This window comes from Notolepis coatsorum, assembly GCF_963971535.1.
Source record: "Notolepis coatsorum genome assembly, chromosome: 4".
NCBI classification, from domain to species: domain Eukaryota; kingdom Metazoa; phylum Chordata; class Actinopteri; order Aulopiformes; family Paralepididae; genus Notolepis; species Notolepis coatsorum.
This window is the reverse complement of record NC_140168.1, coordinates 52,776,014-52,794,914: the sequence shown is the minus strand read 5'-3', so window position 1 is coordinate 52,794,914 and position 18,901 is coordinate 52,776,014. Positions and strand designations below refer to the sequence as shown.

The following is an 18,901-nucleotide window of genomic DNA, read 5'->3' as shown; positions in this document are numbered from 1 at the left end:
GGTTTGATTGGGGCAGGAGGGGGATCGGCCCGTTTGGCTGCCACGTGTCACCTAAAAGCCCTACGCGCTCGCTTGGAAAGGTGACCCGCACATGAGCGACAACCTGTCACTTAGGTTTTTAAAATGCCAGCATGAAATTGGTCACAGCCAGTGTGCCACTTTAGCGCCCAACTGCCCGTTCATCTGGCTCACTTGAGGAATGTATCGGACCACCATGCATACCCGCCCCAAAGTCAAACCTCACTGGAGCAAGCACGAGTGTCATCAAGCAAAATGGCAGCACACTGGTTCATGGTTTGGGTTTTTATTCAACTTTCTGGTTGTTGAATAATGTAAACCTGAGATGGCAGGAGAGATAAAGTGATATAAATTAGGTTCAGCATCAAAACTATTCTTATTATTGGATTATTTCACCTGAAAACAGTTGAATACTGTTGTTTCTGTGATTTGTCCTTTTTCCATATAGTCTGCAGTGGTTCCCACAGGATTCTCTGAGACTGTGGTGGGTGGATCTCGGACCCTCAGGGGTCGGGGGCATGGTCCCCCGGAAGAAGATTTGATACATTTTAAAGTTACTGTAAATGCATCAATCTGGTGCACTTTGAGAGCCAATTTAAGCAAGTGTGTGCTCTACTAAACATGTGTGTTCAGCACAGACCCAGAGTCATTAGCAGACTGTCTACTGTTTCTGCCTCACGTTCAGCGTTTGATCAGAGATCCTCGTTTCTCGAGTGCAGCGCAAAACCAGCCCATTTCACATTACTGTCTCAATATCATTGTCACATAAACATGCCACATTTCCTGCCAAAATGATCATGCCTATGCATGGCCAGCACACACATGCACACGCACGCACGCACGCACACACACACACACACACACACACACACACACACACACACACACCATCGTGCAACAGTGAAATGCCATGTAGTTATTCGTTCCTCATTCTTATTAATTTAGGCCTCTGTGCATAATTCATCCTGGCGAAAGAAGATGAGTTGGCGTTTTGCCACCTTGATATTTAGCTCTACTGTACTGCAGTGCTGATGCATGCTAGATCCACCAGGCACAAGAAGCTATGGCCTTCCTGTTTGTAAGCAGGTTTGATGATTAGATGTTTCTATTAAATACTTTTGATTTCATGATTTTCTTTTATAACACAAACCGTATCCATGAAATTACATGAAAATTATTGTGTCGACAGGAAGAAGGTTTGTTCAGGGACGGCTTTAGATGGCGTAACTTTTATCAGCAGTGAAATCTACATGGATTGAGGATTTCAATTTCAATTTCAATTCAATTTCTTTAATGACCACCCAGCCAGGCTGGTGGAATTTGGTTTCAGTGCATAGCATAGCAGTTCCAACATAAAAACATAAAAACATAGAACATATAACATCACTTACAGCGTACATAAAAGAAAACACAATTACATAGATACAGTTCAGAGTTTGTCCATGTCCATGTCAGCAGAGGTAAGGGGGGGGGGGGTGGTGCTACAGGGAGTTCAGTGTCCGTATGGCAGTGGGGAAGAAGCTGTTTTTGAACCGGGTTGTTTTGGTGGTCAGGGATCTGTAGTGCCTCCCGGAGGGCAGCAGCTGGAAGATGTGGTGTGCTGGGTGAGTGGGGTCGGAGATGATTTTCCTGGCTCTCCTGATTGTGATTTGGCGGTGGAGTGATTCGAGAGAAGGGAGGGGGGTGCAGATTATTTTTGAGGATTTATTGATGATTCTTTGTAGTTTGTTTTTTGAGTGAGTGTCCAGATTGCTGTACCAAACAGTTATGGAGAAGGTGAGGATGCTTTGTATAATGGCCTTGTAGAAACGGAGCAAGAGATGTTTATTGACTCTGTATTTCTTAAGCTGGCGGAGGAAGAAGAGTCTTTGATTTGCTTTTTTGTGTATGTGGTCTGTGTTGGTTTTCCATTTGAGGTTATTGCTTATGTGAGTGCCGAGAAATTTGAAGGAATCTGTGGTGATTATGGGTTCGCCGGAGATGGATATGGGGGTTTTGGGGTTTGGCTGGCGTCTGAAATCTATGATGAGTTCTTGGGTTTTTGATGAGTTGAGAAGGAGGTTATTGTCTGTGCACCAGGTGAGTGTGTGGTTGATTTGTGTACGGTATTCTGTTTCGTTATTGTCTGTGATGAGGCCTATAAGAGTTGTGTCGTCTGCATATTTATATATTTTTACGGAGTTGTGGAGGGATATGAGCAGGTTGGTGTATAGGGAGAAAAGCCAGGGTGAAAGGACGCAGCCTTGGGGGGCTCCTGTGCTGAGATATAAAGGGTGGGATGTGATGTTATTTATTTTGACCTTCTGTTGTCTGTTGGAGAGGAAGCTGTGGATCCAGTGGCAGATGCAGGGGTCAATGTTCATGTCCAGAAGTTTATTGATGAGTTTGGCTGGGATGATTGTGTTGAATGCAGAACTGAAGTCCATAACCAGAATGCGGGTGTATGAGTTGCGGGTTTCCAGGTGTTGCAGCAGGTGGTGAGTGGCTGTGTTGACTGTGTCATCCACAGACCTGTTGGTTCTGTAGGCAAATTGATGTGGGTCCATGAGGGGGGTGGTGCTGGTTTTGAGGTGGGTGAGAATGATGCGTTCAAATGATTTCATTACTACGGATGTGAGGGCAATTGGTCTGTAATCGTTAAGGCAGGAGATATTATTGGATTTTGGGACAGGGATGATGGTGGACTGTTTGAGACATTGGGGGACTGAGCAATTACGGAGGGAGGTGTTAAAAATGTTGGTGAAGATGGGGGCCAGTTCTGCAGCTTTTTTTTTTATTAGATTTTTATTTAACCTTTATTTAACCAGAAGTCTCATTGAGATTAAAAATCTCTTTTACAAGAGCATCCTGGCCAAGTTAGGCAGCAGCACATTTACAATTGCAAGTTTACAGACAAAAACAAAACAAAAAATTCAAAAAATATATAGCAATTAAAACAAAAAACAAGGATAATTCACAGAACCATTCATAGTCATTCAAAACATCTGCAGTCAGATGTGCTGGATTCCATATCACTTAGAAGTGTTTTAAAAGCAACCAGTGAGACCAGCTCATGCAAATTCAGGTGGTTTTGTAGCTGATTCCATGTGGAGGGAGCTGCATACCTGAACGCCCTTTTTCCCAGTTCAGTACGGACCCGAGGGACAGTTGGTAAAAATAAGCCCTGGGAACGAAGACCATAACTGCCCATACTTTTATGGAGAATGTACATCTGTAGGTAAGTTGGCAGCAGTCCAAGGATAGCCTTATAAATAAGGATATGCCAATGGTTGAGTCTGCGGGTGGACAGGGCAGACCATCCCACCCTGCTTATCTTGTTAAGTTTAACCTCCATCTAAGCCAGACCTGGGCATTGTACGGCCCGCGGGCCGCATCCGGCCCGCGGGATGATTCTGACCGGCCCGCGAAAGATTACATGATAATAAAAAAAAAAAAAAAAAAAAAAAAAAAATTAATATATTTTTTTTTATTTTTTTTTTACTTTTTTCTTTTCATGTCAACGTTCACACGCACAATATACGCTTAGGAGACATGCTCAGAAGATGTTGGTTCTCTTTGGATCCACCTACATATGTGAACAGACATTCTCATTCTCGTTTACCAAGTCCAGGTACAGATCCTCTCTCACTGATGAACATCTGGCAGCTGTGCTTCGCATCTCCACCTCAGACATGCAACCTGACTTTGATGGACTTGTTAAAGCTCAACAGAGACTGGATTTCTCACACTGAATGAAACAAAAAATAACTGAAGAACACTAAAATGTGGAAATATAACAAGTGAAATGGGACACTTGATATATTTTTTTCTTAAATGTTTAATATAGGCATGTAAAGTAAAAAAGGCTACAAAACTGGGACACTTTTCTTTACACAGTTCAGTGACATGTCTTGTTTATTTTTGCTATAAGATGATGTGATGTCTTTAGAAAGCTAAGAAAATCCTTGTTTCAATAGTATATGAAACTCAAAATGCCCTTTGTTATTAATGTTTCACATTTTGTTTATCATTTTGGAAATAAATTCTATTTGAATAAATGATATTTTTGAAAGCTAACCTCACCTTTTAATTGCCAAATAATAACATACACTCTTACCAGGGGTCAAAACAATGCCATTTACTGCTTTTTATATAGAAATAAAATGTATATTATGCATAATTGAGTTTGGAATTTTGGCCCGGCCCCCCAACATATTTTCAGTTGCTCATTCGGCCCCCCGGGAAAAATAATTGCCCACCCCTGATCTAAGCTGTCAAGGCTCGTGTTACATAGAGTCCACATTAGCTCAATTTTTTTTGCACTACATATCTTTGTGAAAGTGGCTTCTCAGCTCTGGTCCAGCTGAAGACAAAGCAGAGGAACAGATTGGACATTGAGCATGACCTCAGAGTTGCTTTGTCTACCATCACCCCAGACTTTGAGACTCTTGTCAGGAGCAAACAACATCCCCAGTTATCCCATTAGTTCCCTGGGATGTTAAGCTAAGAAGTCTGCTAAGGAGGATATATTATTTATTATTATTCTTTTATTTCATTGTGTTTTTAGTAGGGCTGTCAGTTTATCGCGTTAATTAGATTAATTAATTACACAGCAAATTATCGCGTTATGAAAATTTACTCAAAATTAATTACCAAAAAAAAAATATATATATATATAAATTTAGTTTTATCTCATTAATTCCATAAGAACATATAATACACATTTACAGATTTTTTTTTATATGGGCTATTTGCATGTTCTTGGTATCTGATTCTAGGGACATCTATGGATCTCAGGGAATGTATTCCCAGTGTCAGAAATACTGTGTCTGTTACTAGGCTTGAGTAAATTGTAATGAACCAAATGAGAATATCAATTACATTTTTTTTTATCTTTGACTGTGAATAACACTATGCTCAAATTGACCAGACCTGAAAAATCTAAGCAAATTAAAAGATGGAAGATGATTAAACAGAAGGTTTTGTAGATACAGTACTGAATTCTGCCATCCGGACACATGCAATTTGAAATATGATTATAGAATATAGAATATCAGGCATAAAATGGTTATGCGATTAATTAGATTAATTAATTACAAATCCTGTAATTAATTAGATACATTTTTTTAATCGCCTGACAGCACTAGTTTTTAGCCCTAGTTGCACTTTTGTTGCAACCCCAGTTATCCCATTAGTTCCCCCAAACTTACTGTAGGTCTGTTATGTTAAGCTAAGAAGTCTGCTAAGAAGCATAATTATTTATTATTATTTTATTTCATTGGGTTTTTAGCCCTAGTTGCACTTTTACTTTTGTTGCAACCTCAGTTATCCCATTAGTTCCCCCAAACGTAGGTCTGTTATGTTAAGCTAAGAAATCTGCTAAGAAGCATAATATTATTTATTATTATTTTATTTCATTGGGTTTTAATCCCTAGTTGCACTTTTGTTGCACTTTTTTGTGTTTATTTCATGTTTTTAACAGTGCATGAAAGATTGTGTATTACTGCAAACATTCTTTTTTAATAAATCATAGTGGTTAAAAAATTTGGGTCACGACTTAATGACTAAGGAAAATGTTGGGTCCCGAGGCTAGACCAGTTGAGAACCACTGCTCTATAGTATTGATGTAGGACCAGTTTAGGACAAGGGGAGGACATTTCTCTTTGATTGATAACGTTAAAAGTAGTTTGGCTTTGTTGTCTGCTTCCCGACTCATTTGAAAGAAGACGAGAGAAGAAGAAGAGTGAGCGCGACAGAGCTGAGAGAGAGAGAGCAGCACGACAGAGCTGAGAGAGAGAGAGCAGCACGACAGAGCTGAGAGAGAGAGAGCAGCACGACGGATCTGAGAGAGAGAGAGCAGCACGACAGAACTGAGAGAGAGAGAGCAGCACGACGGATCTGACAGAGAGAGAGCAGCACGACGGATCTGACAGAGAGAGAGCAGCACGACAGCTGAGAGAGAGAGAGCAGCACGACAGCTGAGAGAGAGAGAGCAGCACGACGGATCTGACAGAGAGAGAGCAGCACGACAGCTGAGAGAGAGAGAGCAGCACGACGGATCTGACAGAGAGAGAGCAGCACGACAGCTGAGAGAGAGAGAGCAGCACGACAGAACTGAGAGAGAGAGCAGCACGACGGATCTGACAGAGAGAGAGCAGCACGACAGCTGAGAGAGAGAGCAGCACGACAGAGCTGAGAGAGAGAGCAGCACAACAGCTGAGAGAGAGAGAGCAGCACGACAGCTGAGAGAGAGAGAGCAGCACGACAGCTGAGAGAGAGAGAGCAGCACGACAGATGAGAGAGAGAGAGCAGCACGACAGCTGAGAGAGAGAGCAGCACGACAGATGAGAGAGAGAGAGCAGCACGACAGAACTGAGAGAGAGAGAGCAGCACGACAGCTGAGAGAGAGAGAGAGAGCAGCACGACAGAGCTGAGAGAGAGAGCAGCACAACAGATGAGAGAGAGAGCAGCATGACAGCTGAGAGAGAGAGCAGCACGACAGCTGAGAGAGAGAGCAGCACGACAGCTGAGAGAGAGCAGCACGACAGCTGAGAGAGAGAGAGCAGCACGACAGAACTGAGAGAGAGAGCAGCACAACAGAACTGAGAGAGAGAGAGAGAGCAGCACAACAGCTGAGAGAGAGAGAGCAGCACAACAGCTGAGAGAGAGAGAGCAGCACAACAGCTGAGAGAGAGAGAGAGCAGCACAACAGCTGAGAGAGAGAGCAGCACAACAGCTGAGAGAGAGAGAGCAGCACGACATATGAGAGAGAGAGCAGCATGACAGATGAGAGAGAGAGAGCAGCACGACAGATGAGAGAGAGAGCAGCACGACAGATGAGAGAGAGAGCAGCACGACAGAGCTGAGAGAGAGAGAGCAGCACGACAGAGCTGAGAGAGAGAGCAGCACGACAGAACTGAGAGAGAGAGAGCAGCACGACAGAGCTGAGAGAGAGAGAGCAGCACAACAGATGAGAGAGAGAGCAGCACGACAGCTGAGAGAGAGAGAGCAGCACGACAGAGCTGAGAGAGAGAGCAGCACGACATAACTGAGAGAGAGAGAGCAGCACGACAGCTGAGAGAGAGAGCAGCACGACAGAACTGAGAGAGAGAGAGCAGCACGACAGAGCTGAGAGAGAGAGAGCAGCACAACAGATGAGAGAGAGAGCAGCACGACAGCTGAGAGAGAGAGAGCAGCACGACAGCTGAGAGAGAGAGAGCAGCACGACAGCTGAGAGAGAGAGCAGCACGACAGATGAGAGAGAGAGAGCAGCACGACAGATGAGAGAGAGAGAGCAGCACGACAGCTGAGAGAGAGAGCAGCACGACAGATGAGAGAGAGAGAGCAGCACGACAGCTGAGAGAGAGAGCAGCACGACAGATGAGAGAGAGAGAGCAGCACGACAGCTGAGAGAGAGAGCAGCACGACAGATGAGAGAGAGAGAGCAGCACGACAGAGCTGAGAGAGAGAGCAGCACAACAGATGAGAGAGAGAGAGAGCAGCACGACAGCTGAGAGAGAGAGCAGCACGACAGATGAGAGAGAGAGAGCAGCACGACAGAGCTGAGAGAGAGAGCAGCACAACAGATGAGAGAGAGCAGCACGACAGCTGAGAGAGAGAGCAGCACGACAGCTGAGAGAGAGAGAGCAGCACGACAGAGCTGAGAGAGAGAGAGCAGCACGACAGAGCTGAGAGAGAGAGAGCAGCACGACAGCTGAGAGAGAGAGCAGCACGACAGCTGAGAGAGAGAGCAGCACGACAGCTGAGAGAGAGAGAGCAGCACGACAGAGCTGAGAGAGAGAGAGCAGCACGACAGCTGAGAGAGAGCAGCACGACAGCTGAGAGAGAGCAGCACAGTGGTGGTCAAGCAAGGAGATGTTTGCTATTATTGCCTATTAGGCCACCATCGTGTGTAGAATAGTGAAGTGAGTTTGGCCAAAGCAGCGTCTTGTTTTGCCAAATAGCGAACATTGAAAATACTTCACCTGTAAGTACAACCCTGCTTAGCTTACACAATGATGTTGTAACTAAGAGATTCTCTGATAGAAAATAATCATGTTTGTGCATAGATCACTAGATTTATCAACTTCTAATGTGATATTTTCACGTGAGCACATTGGTTGATAAGAAGATGCTGGTGCTGTTCTGTTACATGTTCTGCTGTGGAATCGCAACAGTGATAAAAAAGTACCATCTATCCACAACTTTTGCCCAACAGAAAACCAAGTCGAGTTGAGCCGTACCAATTAAAGGGACATATCATAAAATGTTAATGTGTTAACTTTTTTGTGAAATGTAAGTCTGGGGAGACGTAACCCAAGGGCCGTGTTTGAGAGGGGAGGGAGGACCAGCGAGGCAGAGATAAGAGATGAAACCGCCATTACCCCGAGCTTCGACCCCAGTGCTTCTTTGTTCTGACGCGCACCGCGACCGTCCAGAGAGCCACACCAACCCCTCCTCAGACGATAGGAGAGATGAAAGGTGGGAGCAGGAGTCCCTGTGTGTGAGAGATCAAACGGCCCCGCCGAGCGAGGGGCCTGCAGAGACCAGCCTTCCACACGCAGCCTTTCACAGGAGTCCCGCGTTCTGCCGGCTAGCCTTTTGATTATCCTCCCTCGCCTCCTCACAAGCGGACATCATTAGCCAATGCCACCAGCCTTTGTTTGTTCTTCACTGTAAATGCTAATAACGGGCCTTTTTGTTACGGATTCCACTTGTTTGTTGTTACACCCACCCCCACCGTCCCTGTTCAAAACCTTTCTTTTTCTGCCATTAGCGGATAATGGTTTCCACTGTCATTCAAGGAGGAGTGGCTATGAAAAAAACGAATAAAACACCATCACGTTGTCATTAATAGGCCTTTGCTCATTCTACCGCCAATTAAATGCCGGTGGTATTGATTTTCCCTAGACCGCTAATGAGTTCTGGACTGTAAACTTAATTATTCCCCCCCACAAATGTGCTCTATTCATTGGGACTGTCTCAGCTTATTTGTTTAAATGCATACTAAGTAGAATAAGTTTGAGAAGACTTTCTCACACAAGCTACTCAAATTAAGAGATTTTCATTTTATTTATTTATAAAAAGAAAAAAATCCTGAAAGCACCTAATGACTTTTGCCACAGACTCACAGGGAAGGAGACCTTTATTGAGTGACAACTAAGTATAGCTCAGTATAGCTTCATCCGTGTGACTGCCATGGATTGCCAATAGGGGAGCAAGAGAAGTGAGACATGCTCTTGTGTGTCTGTGTGGTCCATCTGTAGTGACAGTAAATCACACATCCAGGCAGAATAATGAGTAATGATTATAATGTGTTTTGTTGTAATGTGTAATAATAATAATAATAAGAGTTGCTTGGTAGGGGGAGATATTGCATGTGAAAAGAGACTATTCATTATGGACTTTCACTTACCACCAGTGGTTTGAGGGAAGGCAGATGGCGGTTGTTTTCCAATACCCCTGACTGAAACCCACATCTGCCATGCAAACCACCAATTACATCATGTCTAATTGGCCTTATTCAGGGACTGCCGGGCCTGTGACTTGAATGTGTTTTGTGCCAGTCAGTGAAATCTTTCTTTTTTCCATTTCTTTTTTAGCTTAGGCCCATTTTACATGATTGCTTTTGAATAGGTTTGCTTAATCTTGGAACGAGACGGGTTATACCATTTTGTGGGGAAATGTAATTGAAATAATATTAAGAGCATCCATTTCGAACAAACTAGGTGCTGTCATTTACAAAAAAATTCAATTATGTTTTTGTTCATCTTCAGCTTTCACAGAAAATAATGTTTCATATAGTATCAATTGTGAGGTTTTTGCTATTGAAACCTTTTTGCTCAATAACTGGGGCATTATTCAATTAGTTACAGCAGATGTCCAGAGTTTTAAAAGTAAATGTGCCAAAATATATACATTATTTTCTAGTCATCGTTTTCATAATTAAGGACCCCCTCGAAAACGAGATAGCATATCTCAAGGGGTTTATCCTTCCAATAAATTTCAAATAATATTAATATAAGGTCGACATCTGGGATATTGACTGAACATACCTGCCACATCTGAAGAGGATGTATTGATGTCACAGGTAACACTGTCCCTTGATGATAATGACCCGGCTAGATCGGTATTTTTATGGTATTGCTTTGCCTCACAGTGATGAAGGGAGACACACAAACCTAGTATTGGGTATGTTGATGGCTATAGATGGAGTATTAATGTGAGACTGCTGCCAAGATGAAAATGGGAGCCATCAAATGTCCTGTCAGGATAACAGATGGCTCTCTCGCCGTTACGAGGTGCTCATCACTTTTCCTTTTTATCCTGTGGACAAGAAAAAAACCTTGCTCATTACCTTCATATTGTGTCATCATCGTATGTGTGCACAGACACAAGCTCCTATTTTCGCTCCTTCACGCGTCTGCAGCTAGTTTGTTGGCTTTTTATTTTGTATTATTGCCTCCTGGCAGCTAGACCTTTGGTGGCTATTAAATCTAGATACGGTTAAAAGTACTTCTTCTTCTTGATTTAGTCAAGTCCACCCTGCCCCTTCTTCTTTCTCTGCCGAGCTCCTCATTTCTGACAAGGATAATCTTCACTTGGGGGGATTACGAAGCTATCCTGTAGTCATCACTTTTTGTCAGCTTAGCTCATATTAGCCGGCACCCCGGGGCTTAGCGGTCCCGGCTTTGTATCTTAGTTCAAAAGGAACATCGGAGATTTGCTCAATGGTTCGGCCGGAAAGTCGGTTAAACCAGCGTGGTGATGGTTCAGATCCCCCCTCCAGCGCCACGGTTCAAAGCCCAATCAGTATTAAGCGCCCAACTGTAGCCAGCTGTATTTCAGTAATACCTTTCTTTAGGAAAGTAAACGTTTGAGTTGAGCTATATTGGAGCGACCAGGACTTAACCTCCTGCTCTGGCCACGCTGCAGAGGGAAATGTGCGGCGGTTTGCTCACACGGTGGGTGGCTAGGACTCAGTTATCCTGGTTTGAAGGTCAGGAGAGAACTCCAGCTGTGCCTTAATTGCCCCATTCAAGTAATCAGTAGCCTGATTGGTGTAATCCTGCCTTTGAGGTTTTTTTTCAGAAAGAGGAAAACAAGCCTGTAAAACCCGAAAAGATACAGCCTGCAGCCTCCGTGTGGAGCGTTGCTTTAAAACCACTGATGCACCACAACAGAGAGCCAATAGATTCTCAATCAGAAAAGGACCTACAAAGGACATGCACACGCCAAACAAAGTATAGAGCTGAATAAACAGCTCCATCTGCCCCAGTGTTTGCTTTCGACGGGCTGCCCGACTCCCTCGTGGTACACGGTGCCGAGGAGCATGCAGAACGCCAAAGCGTTTGATTTGCGAGTCCTTCCCATTGCTCGAAAAGCCTGAAGGCTGGTTGACTGAATTAGCGGGCTAGTGTGTTATCTCTCCAACGGAGGCGGAACGCTGATTGCTGCCCTCATTGGTAGCGAGGAGCACGTTTTCTGTGTGTAATAGCCGCCATGGAAACCGCTCCAGCCAAGTAATTGTTTTGGCAACCCCAGAAAATTAAGAGGACAGCGTACGTGAACACGCCATGCTTGTGACTGCTCTCTGCTGGTCTGCAGGCACAATATTATGATCAAATGTTCCATGTGTGAATTATAGACATGTGGGTGGTATTGTTTGCGTGAGACAATAATCACCTTGTCCTGTAATGGCCAGGATCTTAAAATAGGGACACACCGAAAATTCCTGGCCAAAACGGAAACCGAAAATAAGGAAACACTTGATACCAAAAATACAGGTATTTTTTCATTTATTTACCAATTTGTACCATTGCATACATTTAATTAGCTTTTGATTTATGCTTTTCAATGACAAAATAAAATTACAAAACGATAAGGTGAACAAGAAACTTTTATTAGTCTATTGAACATTGTAATTTCCACCAGACATTTGACCAAAAAAGCACAATAAATGAATTCATTAAATATATGTATTTGTCCATCTTTGAACAAATAGTTCCCCTGAATATATTAAGCCTATACTGCACTGATTGGGGGTGGGCTATTACGATACAATTTTGGTTGTTTAACAGAAAAAAGTGTATAGGGATAAACTCACAACAAAGGAATAATCGCCCCTTTTGACAATAGGCCTACTGTCTACTTCTTCAGGAAAAAGTGTCAGGTTCTTCTTTAGAAACGGAAGCTTCTCTGCTTTCTCACAGGAAAGTTTGTTCCTTTTCTCATCAATGCCATGAGATGCAGCACTAAACATCGTCTGTGCTTGTGGACGGGGCAGACAAGTACCTGTGTGCCATCTGTACCAGCTCTGGAAAGCGGCCTTGATTGGTCCTCCAATATCAGGGCTATCGTGCTATCGTGACTGTACTTGATCCGCGGCATAAAGACCATGCATTTCAGCACAGATGATACGTTGTGGCAAAAAAGAGCTTGTGTACAACATAATTTTGTGCGCATGCTGCTTTTTCATTTATTGGACACATTGCTTACAGAGTTTACATAGAAACAGCTGTCATATATAGCTTCTAACATTGAAGGTGGGGTATCAGGCTCAGCCCCTCCCTTCCAGCTGGAGTTGACGTGAAACATGGAAGTTATCAAATGCGAGCGAAACGCGCACTGTCGAGTCCTGGCTCTAGGCAGAATCACGAATAGTGGTTTAGGAGAAGTTATTTATATTTTTAACGTGATTCACTACGCATTTGTTATATTACACGTTGCGCATGTTATGACTTTGAACGTCTGCCATTTCCACCGCAAAAGGCATACAAGTAACAACAATACGATGCGTCGATCATGAATATGCAAATCGACTAAATTGCATGGTCGACGAATCGGGACAGCCCTAGTTCACATTAATGTTAGGATATTATTTTGGATAGTTTAGCATTTTCTCTTTGATGTGGTGCATAAACACCACATCCTGTTTACAGTAGGTGGCATAAGCTCATACCCCAAAGATTATAGCTGGGATACCGAGTCATATAAACCCTTTGCCACAAACTTCCACAATAATGAATATGTTTTCTTCTTCAAACTAAAACAAATGTAAAATAAAAACAATTAAAAGATACAGAGCATTAAGAATAAAAACATGAAAGTATGAAATACATGCTCATTTACACTAGCTGTGTATGTCACAATCTAGTGGCTTGATTTAGGAATTTAATTTAGCCCAGAGTTTTTGCTTCAAGTTTGCCTGGATCAACCTCCATTATTTCTAAATAAAGAGAAACAAAAAACACACATACTACATTTGATTCTACATATTTACATAAGGGTATATGAAAGACTTATATGAAAGTCTAACTGATTTGTTGTCACAAAATAAAGCAATAATAAATGCCACAGATTCTAAAAGCTCTTCACCATTGATCATTGTAATCTGTGAAACAATGAATGTATTGTAAAGGAGGCTCCTACCAGGTTAGTGTTGGCTCTTCATTTTATGATATGATATTATGATACTAGCACGGTATTGTTGGTTTGGCTTTGTGTCTCCGTTGCATTTCTTTGTAAACTCTTGTGCCCTCAAAATCCACACCACCATCTGTGGTACACAAGCTGAACCACTGGATACAACAGTCCCAGTCGGCTTTGGCTCAGGTCTGGCCAGGTTGTTGAAATGTGTCTGTCTCAGCTGGGGTCCAGCCAGGTTTGGCCAGGTCCTAAAAGACAATGTGCGCCAGACAGGCCACAGCACGGCTAGACCCTGGCTAGTGGAAACGAGGCCACAGCACGGCTAGACCCTGGCTAGTGGAGACGAGGCCACAGCACGGCTAGACCCTGGCTAGTGGAGACGAGGCCACAGCACGGCTAGACCCTGGCTAGTGGAGACGAGGCCACAGCACGGCTAAACCCTGGCTAGTGGAGACGAGGCCACAGCACGGCTAGACCCTGGCTAGTGGAGACGAGGCCACAGCACGGCTAGACCCTGGCTAGTGGAGACGAGGCCACAGCACGGCTAAACCCTGGCTAGTGGAGACGAAGCCACAGCATGGCTAGACCCTGGCTAGTGGAGACGAGGCCACAGCACGGCTAAACCCTGGCTAGTGGAGACGAGGCCACAGCATGGCTAGACCCTGGCTAGTGGAGACGATGCCACAGCACGGCTAGACCCTGGCTAGTGGAGACGAGGCCACAGCACGGCTAAACCCTGGCTAGTGGAGACGAGGCCACAGCACGGCTAAACCCTGGCTAGTGGAGACGAGGCCACAGCACGGCTAGACCCTGGCTAGTGGAGACGAGGCCACAGCACGGCTAGACCCTGGCTATTGGAGACGAGGCCACAGCACGGCTAAACCCTGGCTAGTGGAGACGAGGCCACAGCATGACTAAACCCTGGCTAGTGGAGACGAGGCCACAGCACGGCTAAACCCTGGCTAGTGGAGACGAGGCCACAGCATGACTAAACCCTCTCTAGTGGAGACGAGGCCACAGCACGGCTAAACCCTGGCTAGTGGAGACGAGGCCACAGCACGGCTAAACCCTGGCTAGTGGAGACGAGGCCACAGCACGGCTAAACCCTGGCTAGTGGAGACGAGGCCACAGCACAGCTAAACCCTGGCTAGTGGAGACGAGGCCACAGCACGGCTAAACCCTCTCTAGTGGAGACGAGGCCACAGCACGGCTAAACCCTGGCTAGTGGATAGGAGGCCACAGCACGGCTAAACCCTGGCTAGTGGAGACAAGGCCACAGCACGGCTAAACCCTGGCTAGTGGAGACGAGGCCACAGCACGGCTAAACCCTGGCAAGTGGAGACGAGGCCACAGCACGGCTAAACCCTGGCAAGTGGAGACGAGGCCACAGCACGGCTAAACCCTGGCAAGTGGAGACAAGGCATAATTAGCTATTATCTGAGAATTTCCCTGATACTAAAATCCGATACCAAGCAACACGTCTAACATGCCAGAATTCAAAGTGACCTGATTTGCTGAATTCTTTATACATTAACTCTCTGTAATGGAGAAAAATTTATTATATCTCAAAAAGATGGTCCAAGTCTATACTGTTCATTAAAGGTAATATGGATCGGATCGGTACTCTGTATTGGCTGGTACCCAAGGTCTAGGTATTGGTCTGTATTGGTATCAGGACTGAAAAAGTTGTATCGGTGCATCCCCCCTATTCGCTGTGACTGCAATTCCTCCTGCTGGTCACGCTCTCTGTTACCCTAGACTAGAGGTATAGGGCACGTCGATCGCGGTATGCTGATCTTATTCTATATTCTATATTGGACCAATCTATTAATCCACTCAACCGATGAGCTGCCGCTGTGAGGCGTACAGCCTTTTAAATCACAGCGCATGTGTGAAGAGAGATGGTGAGGATAACCGCGGTTGTCGGGGTCAGTAAGGAAAGGGAAAATCCTATCACGCTTTCTTTTCATGACTTGCGTTTATCATTATATCACTAATGTCTGTGTTGTTTGAACCCATCTAACTAAATTAAAAAGCCCTAGAACAAACAAGGTGTACGTCTAGGTACCTGCACTAATTGTGCACCCGTTAAATAGACGTCAAAAATATATGAATTTACTTTACTCCTAGCCTTTGTACATTTGCTCAAGGCATCGACACTACAGTGTGATAAAGGGGACATGTATGTCTCGGAGATTGTTCTCGAGGTGTTTTTATCTCACAACAATAGGTCCCCTAATTAAAGGTTTGCCTTCAGCACAGCCTCATGTGTATATTAAAGTTAGAACTAGAGCAGTGCCCATTCGGAACACGTGCCTCTTTGGAAGGGGCCGATTGCTTAGCTTCCGGTATTGCTGCCTGCATCGTTGTCGGGGGCATGCCCATTTGGAGTCTGTGGCCGTTGGGAATGCGTGCCCGTTCAGAGCGGGCCGATTGCTTGGTCTTTGGAAGTGCTGTTTGCAGCGTTCTTGAGAACCTCTTCAGCAATATACTCGCAGAGCGTGAGGCCAATCGGATGAACGGTTCTCGAGATATTTGAAGGACGGACAGATAGACAGACACACACGCATGCACACAGACAGACTGACAGAGATTCCTCCCTTTATAGTTAGATTAGACAGATCTCCATGGTTAATATACATTCATTAATAAGATATATAAATATAACACAAATACTGAGATACTGAGATCATCAAGCTATAGGCTGAGAGCAGTGTTCTTTGTGGCCATCTAGAGAACACTGCCTGTCTCCCTTCTGGTGGGGTCTAGTAAATCATGATACCATAGATGGGGGTTAGGAGGGCTTAAACCTGACGAGAGGGGGAAAACGTTCACATATTTATATATATATATATATATAAATATATATATATATATATATATATATATATATATATAAATACACATATATATATATATATATATATATATATATATATATATATATATATATATATATTAGTGCTGTCAGGCGATTAAAAAAATGTATCTAATTAATTACAGGATTTGTAATTAATTAATCGCATTTTAATCGCATAACCATTTTATGCCTGATATTCTATATTCTATAATCATATTTCAAATTGCATGTGTCCGGATGGCAGAATTCAGTACTGTATCTACAAAACCTTCTGTTTAATCATCTTCCATCTATTAATTTGCTTAGATTTTTCAGGTCTGGTCAATTTGAGCATAGTGTTATTCACAGTCAAAGATTAAAAAAAAATATTGATATTCTCATTTCGTTCATTACAATCTACTCAAGCCTAGTAACAGACACACTGGGAATACATTCCCTGATTTGATTTTGATTTTTTTGTAGTGAATCTTTTGTTAATTTTCATAACGTGATAATTTGCTGTGTAATTAATTAATCTTAACGCGATAAACTGACAGCCCTAATATATATATATATATATATCTATTGTGACGAGCCTGGTGTTATTCAAGCTCAACACGGACCAAAACAAACAATTTCAATGCCCACACAAGCACAATTTCAATAAATAAATGATATTTATTGTTTATCAGCACAAGTCCAATGGGCAATAGGGTAATCCAAAAACAGGCCAGGGTCAAAACATGTATCAGGCTCTCGTACAAAAGAAAGGATTGTTCAATACTCAGAGTTGTCTTCCGGTCCAGGGTCAGTACACAATGAACACCTTCTCGCCTTCACCTTTCCTCTCATTACCTCTCACCTCACACAACTCCCTCAACAACAATCTCTCTCTCAATACCTCGCTCCTACCTCACCTCCTCTCAACTCAACTCTATCTGTCCTAGTGTATTATAGTGTGTGTGTCTGCCGTCTGGTGTGTGTGCGTGTGGGATGTGGGTGATCTAATGGTGCACAGGTGTGTTCTATCAGTACTAATCAGCTACCTAATTGCTTCCACTCCTCCCGTGGCAGTTACAGTACCTCCCGTCCTTCACATGTCCATGAGACGGGGGGTGATATCTGCCACAATATATATATAAACCACTTACAAGAATACTGCATGTAAACACTTTGCATCATTCCATGCCTTCCAGGTTGCTATGGCGTCGACGGTGAGAGCGACTCCATCATGAGCTCCGCCTCCGAGAATTCAACGGAACCTTGGTTCTGCGATGCCTGCAAGAACGGGGTGACGCCCAGCTGTGAGCTCTGCCCCAACCAGGATGGGATCTTCAAAGAGACAGATGCTGGGAGGTGGGGGATGCGCCGGCACTTTTGGCCTGCCAGTCAATTACTGTTTATTAGAGGCACTGAGTGGAAAGAGTTCAGAAACAACAACAAAAAAGCTATTGACCTTTTCCGGTCAAAATACCGAAGGCAGCCAAAAAAGCTATCAAAATTGTGCATACATTCAGCATTGGAGAGAACAGGAAGTTGGATTAAGAGAGGGAGGGAGGGGGAGGGAGAGAGAGAGAGAGAGAGAGAGAGAGCGAGAGAGAGGGAGGGAGAGATAGAGAGGGGGAGAGAGGAAGAGAGGGAGAGAGGGGGGAGAGAGATAGACGGAGAGAGAGAGGACAGTTACTAGAGTGGAAGAAATGAGAGAGAGAGAGGGAAGGGGAGAGAGAGAGAGATAGAGGAAGAAAGGGAGAGAGAGAAAAGAGTGTGTTATGTGAAGCGTGGCGACTTCAGCCACGTTATCGCTGATAGTCCTCCTCAGCCAGGCTGCACCCGAATTTACTACTTCAGTAGAGCATGAAAAACACAGCAAATTAAACTGTGGAGCGCTTGCTTGCTAGAGATGGATATCTTTATATTGGACTTTGGATTCTCTTCCCTAAAGTCCTCATTTGAAATTGTGTCACATCGAACTGTAGCTGGAGCGTGGGGCTACATAAATCTATGAATGTTTTTTTTTATTTTTATTTTTTTTCCCTTTCCCTTTTGAAGTGTACGGGCAATTCACTGCAGCCAATTTCAGGATGTCAATGTTCTTATTGTCTGGAGTAATTGACTACATTTAGGTCCTAAGTGGAAAATAAGCACATAGTCATAGAATCGAAAAAGATTAAATTGTGATTGGCAGTTATGCCTTTCATGCAAACAAAATTAGTATAGATTTTTCTAAGTACTATCCTTCTTCGACTATATCTGACAGTATCTCTGAGTTACTCAGGTATACACTCTTATCTCTCAAACAAGCAATTTTATTCTCAAATAAATTTAATTTTACCCCATTTCTTTATCAGATGGGTGCACGTGGTTTGCGCGCTCTATGTTCCCGGAGTGGCGTTTGGAGACATAGACAAACTACGTCCCGTGACGCTCACAGAGATGAATTATTCAAAATATGGAGCCAAGGCAAGTACTTCCAACATGTTCTTGCCACACTGTGATCCATCTGTAATCTGATAAACCTTCATTCACCATCATGTTCTACTGCATGCCTAACTGATTATTAATTTAGTGATTTTTACAAGTAGAGGACGGCGGTTGTTGTAAAGGTAGTATTGGGAGGGCTCACTTTGATAGAAACAC

General features: G+C 43.8%; 1 protein-coding gene across 3 annotated transcripts in view; it reads left to right on the top strand.

Annotated features, from left to right (window-relative positions):
- phf14 (PHD finger protein 14) overlaps positions 1-18,901 on the top strand; it is a 188,894-nt gene that overhangs the window by 37,102 nt on the left and 132,891 nt on the right. For all 3 annotated transcript variants that reach the window (XM_084313377.1, XM_084313376.1, XM_084313378.1), the window contains exons 5-6: positions 17,461-17,620; positions 18,613-18,724. In XM_084313377.1, the coding sequence (XP_084169503.1) occupies positions 17,461-17,620; positions 18,613-18,724 (272 nt within the window). The remainder of the gene's footprint in view (positions 1-17,460; positions 17,621-18,612; positions 18,725-18,901) is intronic.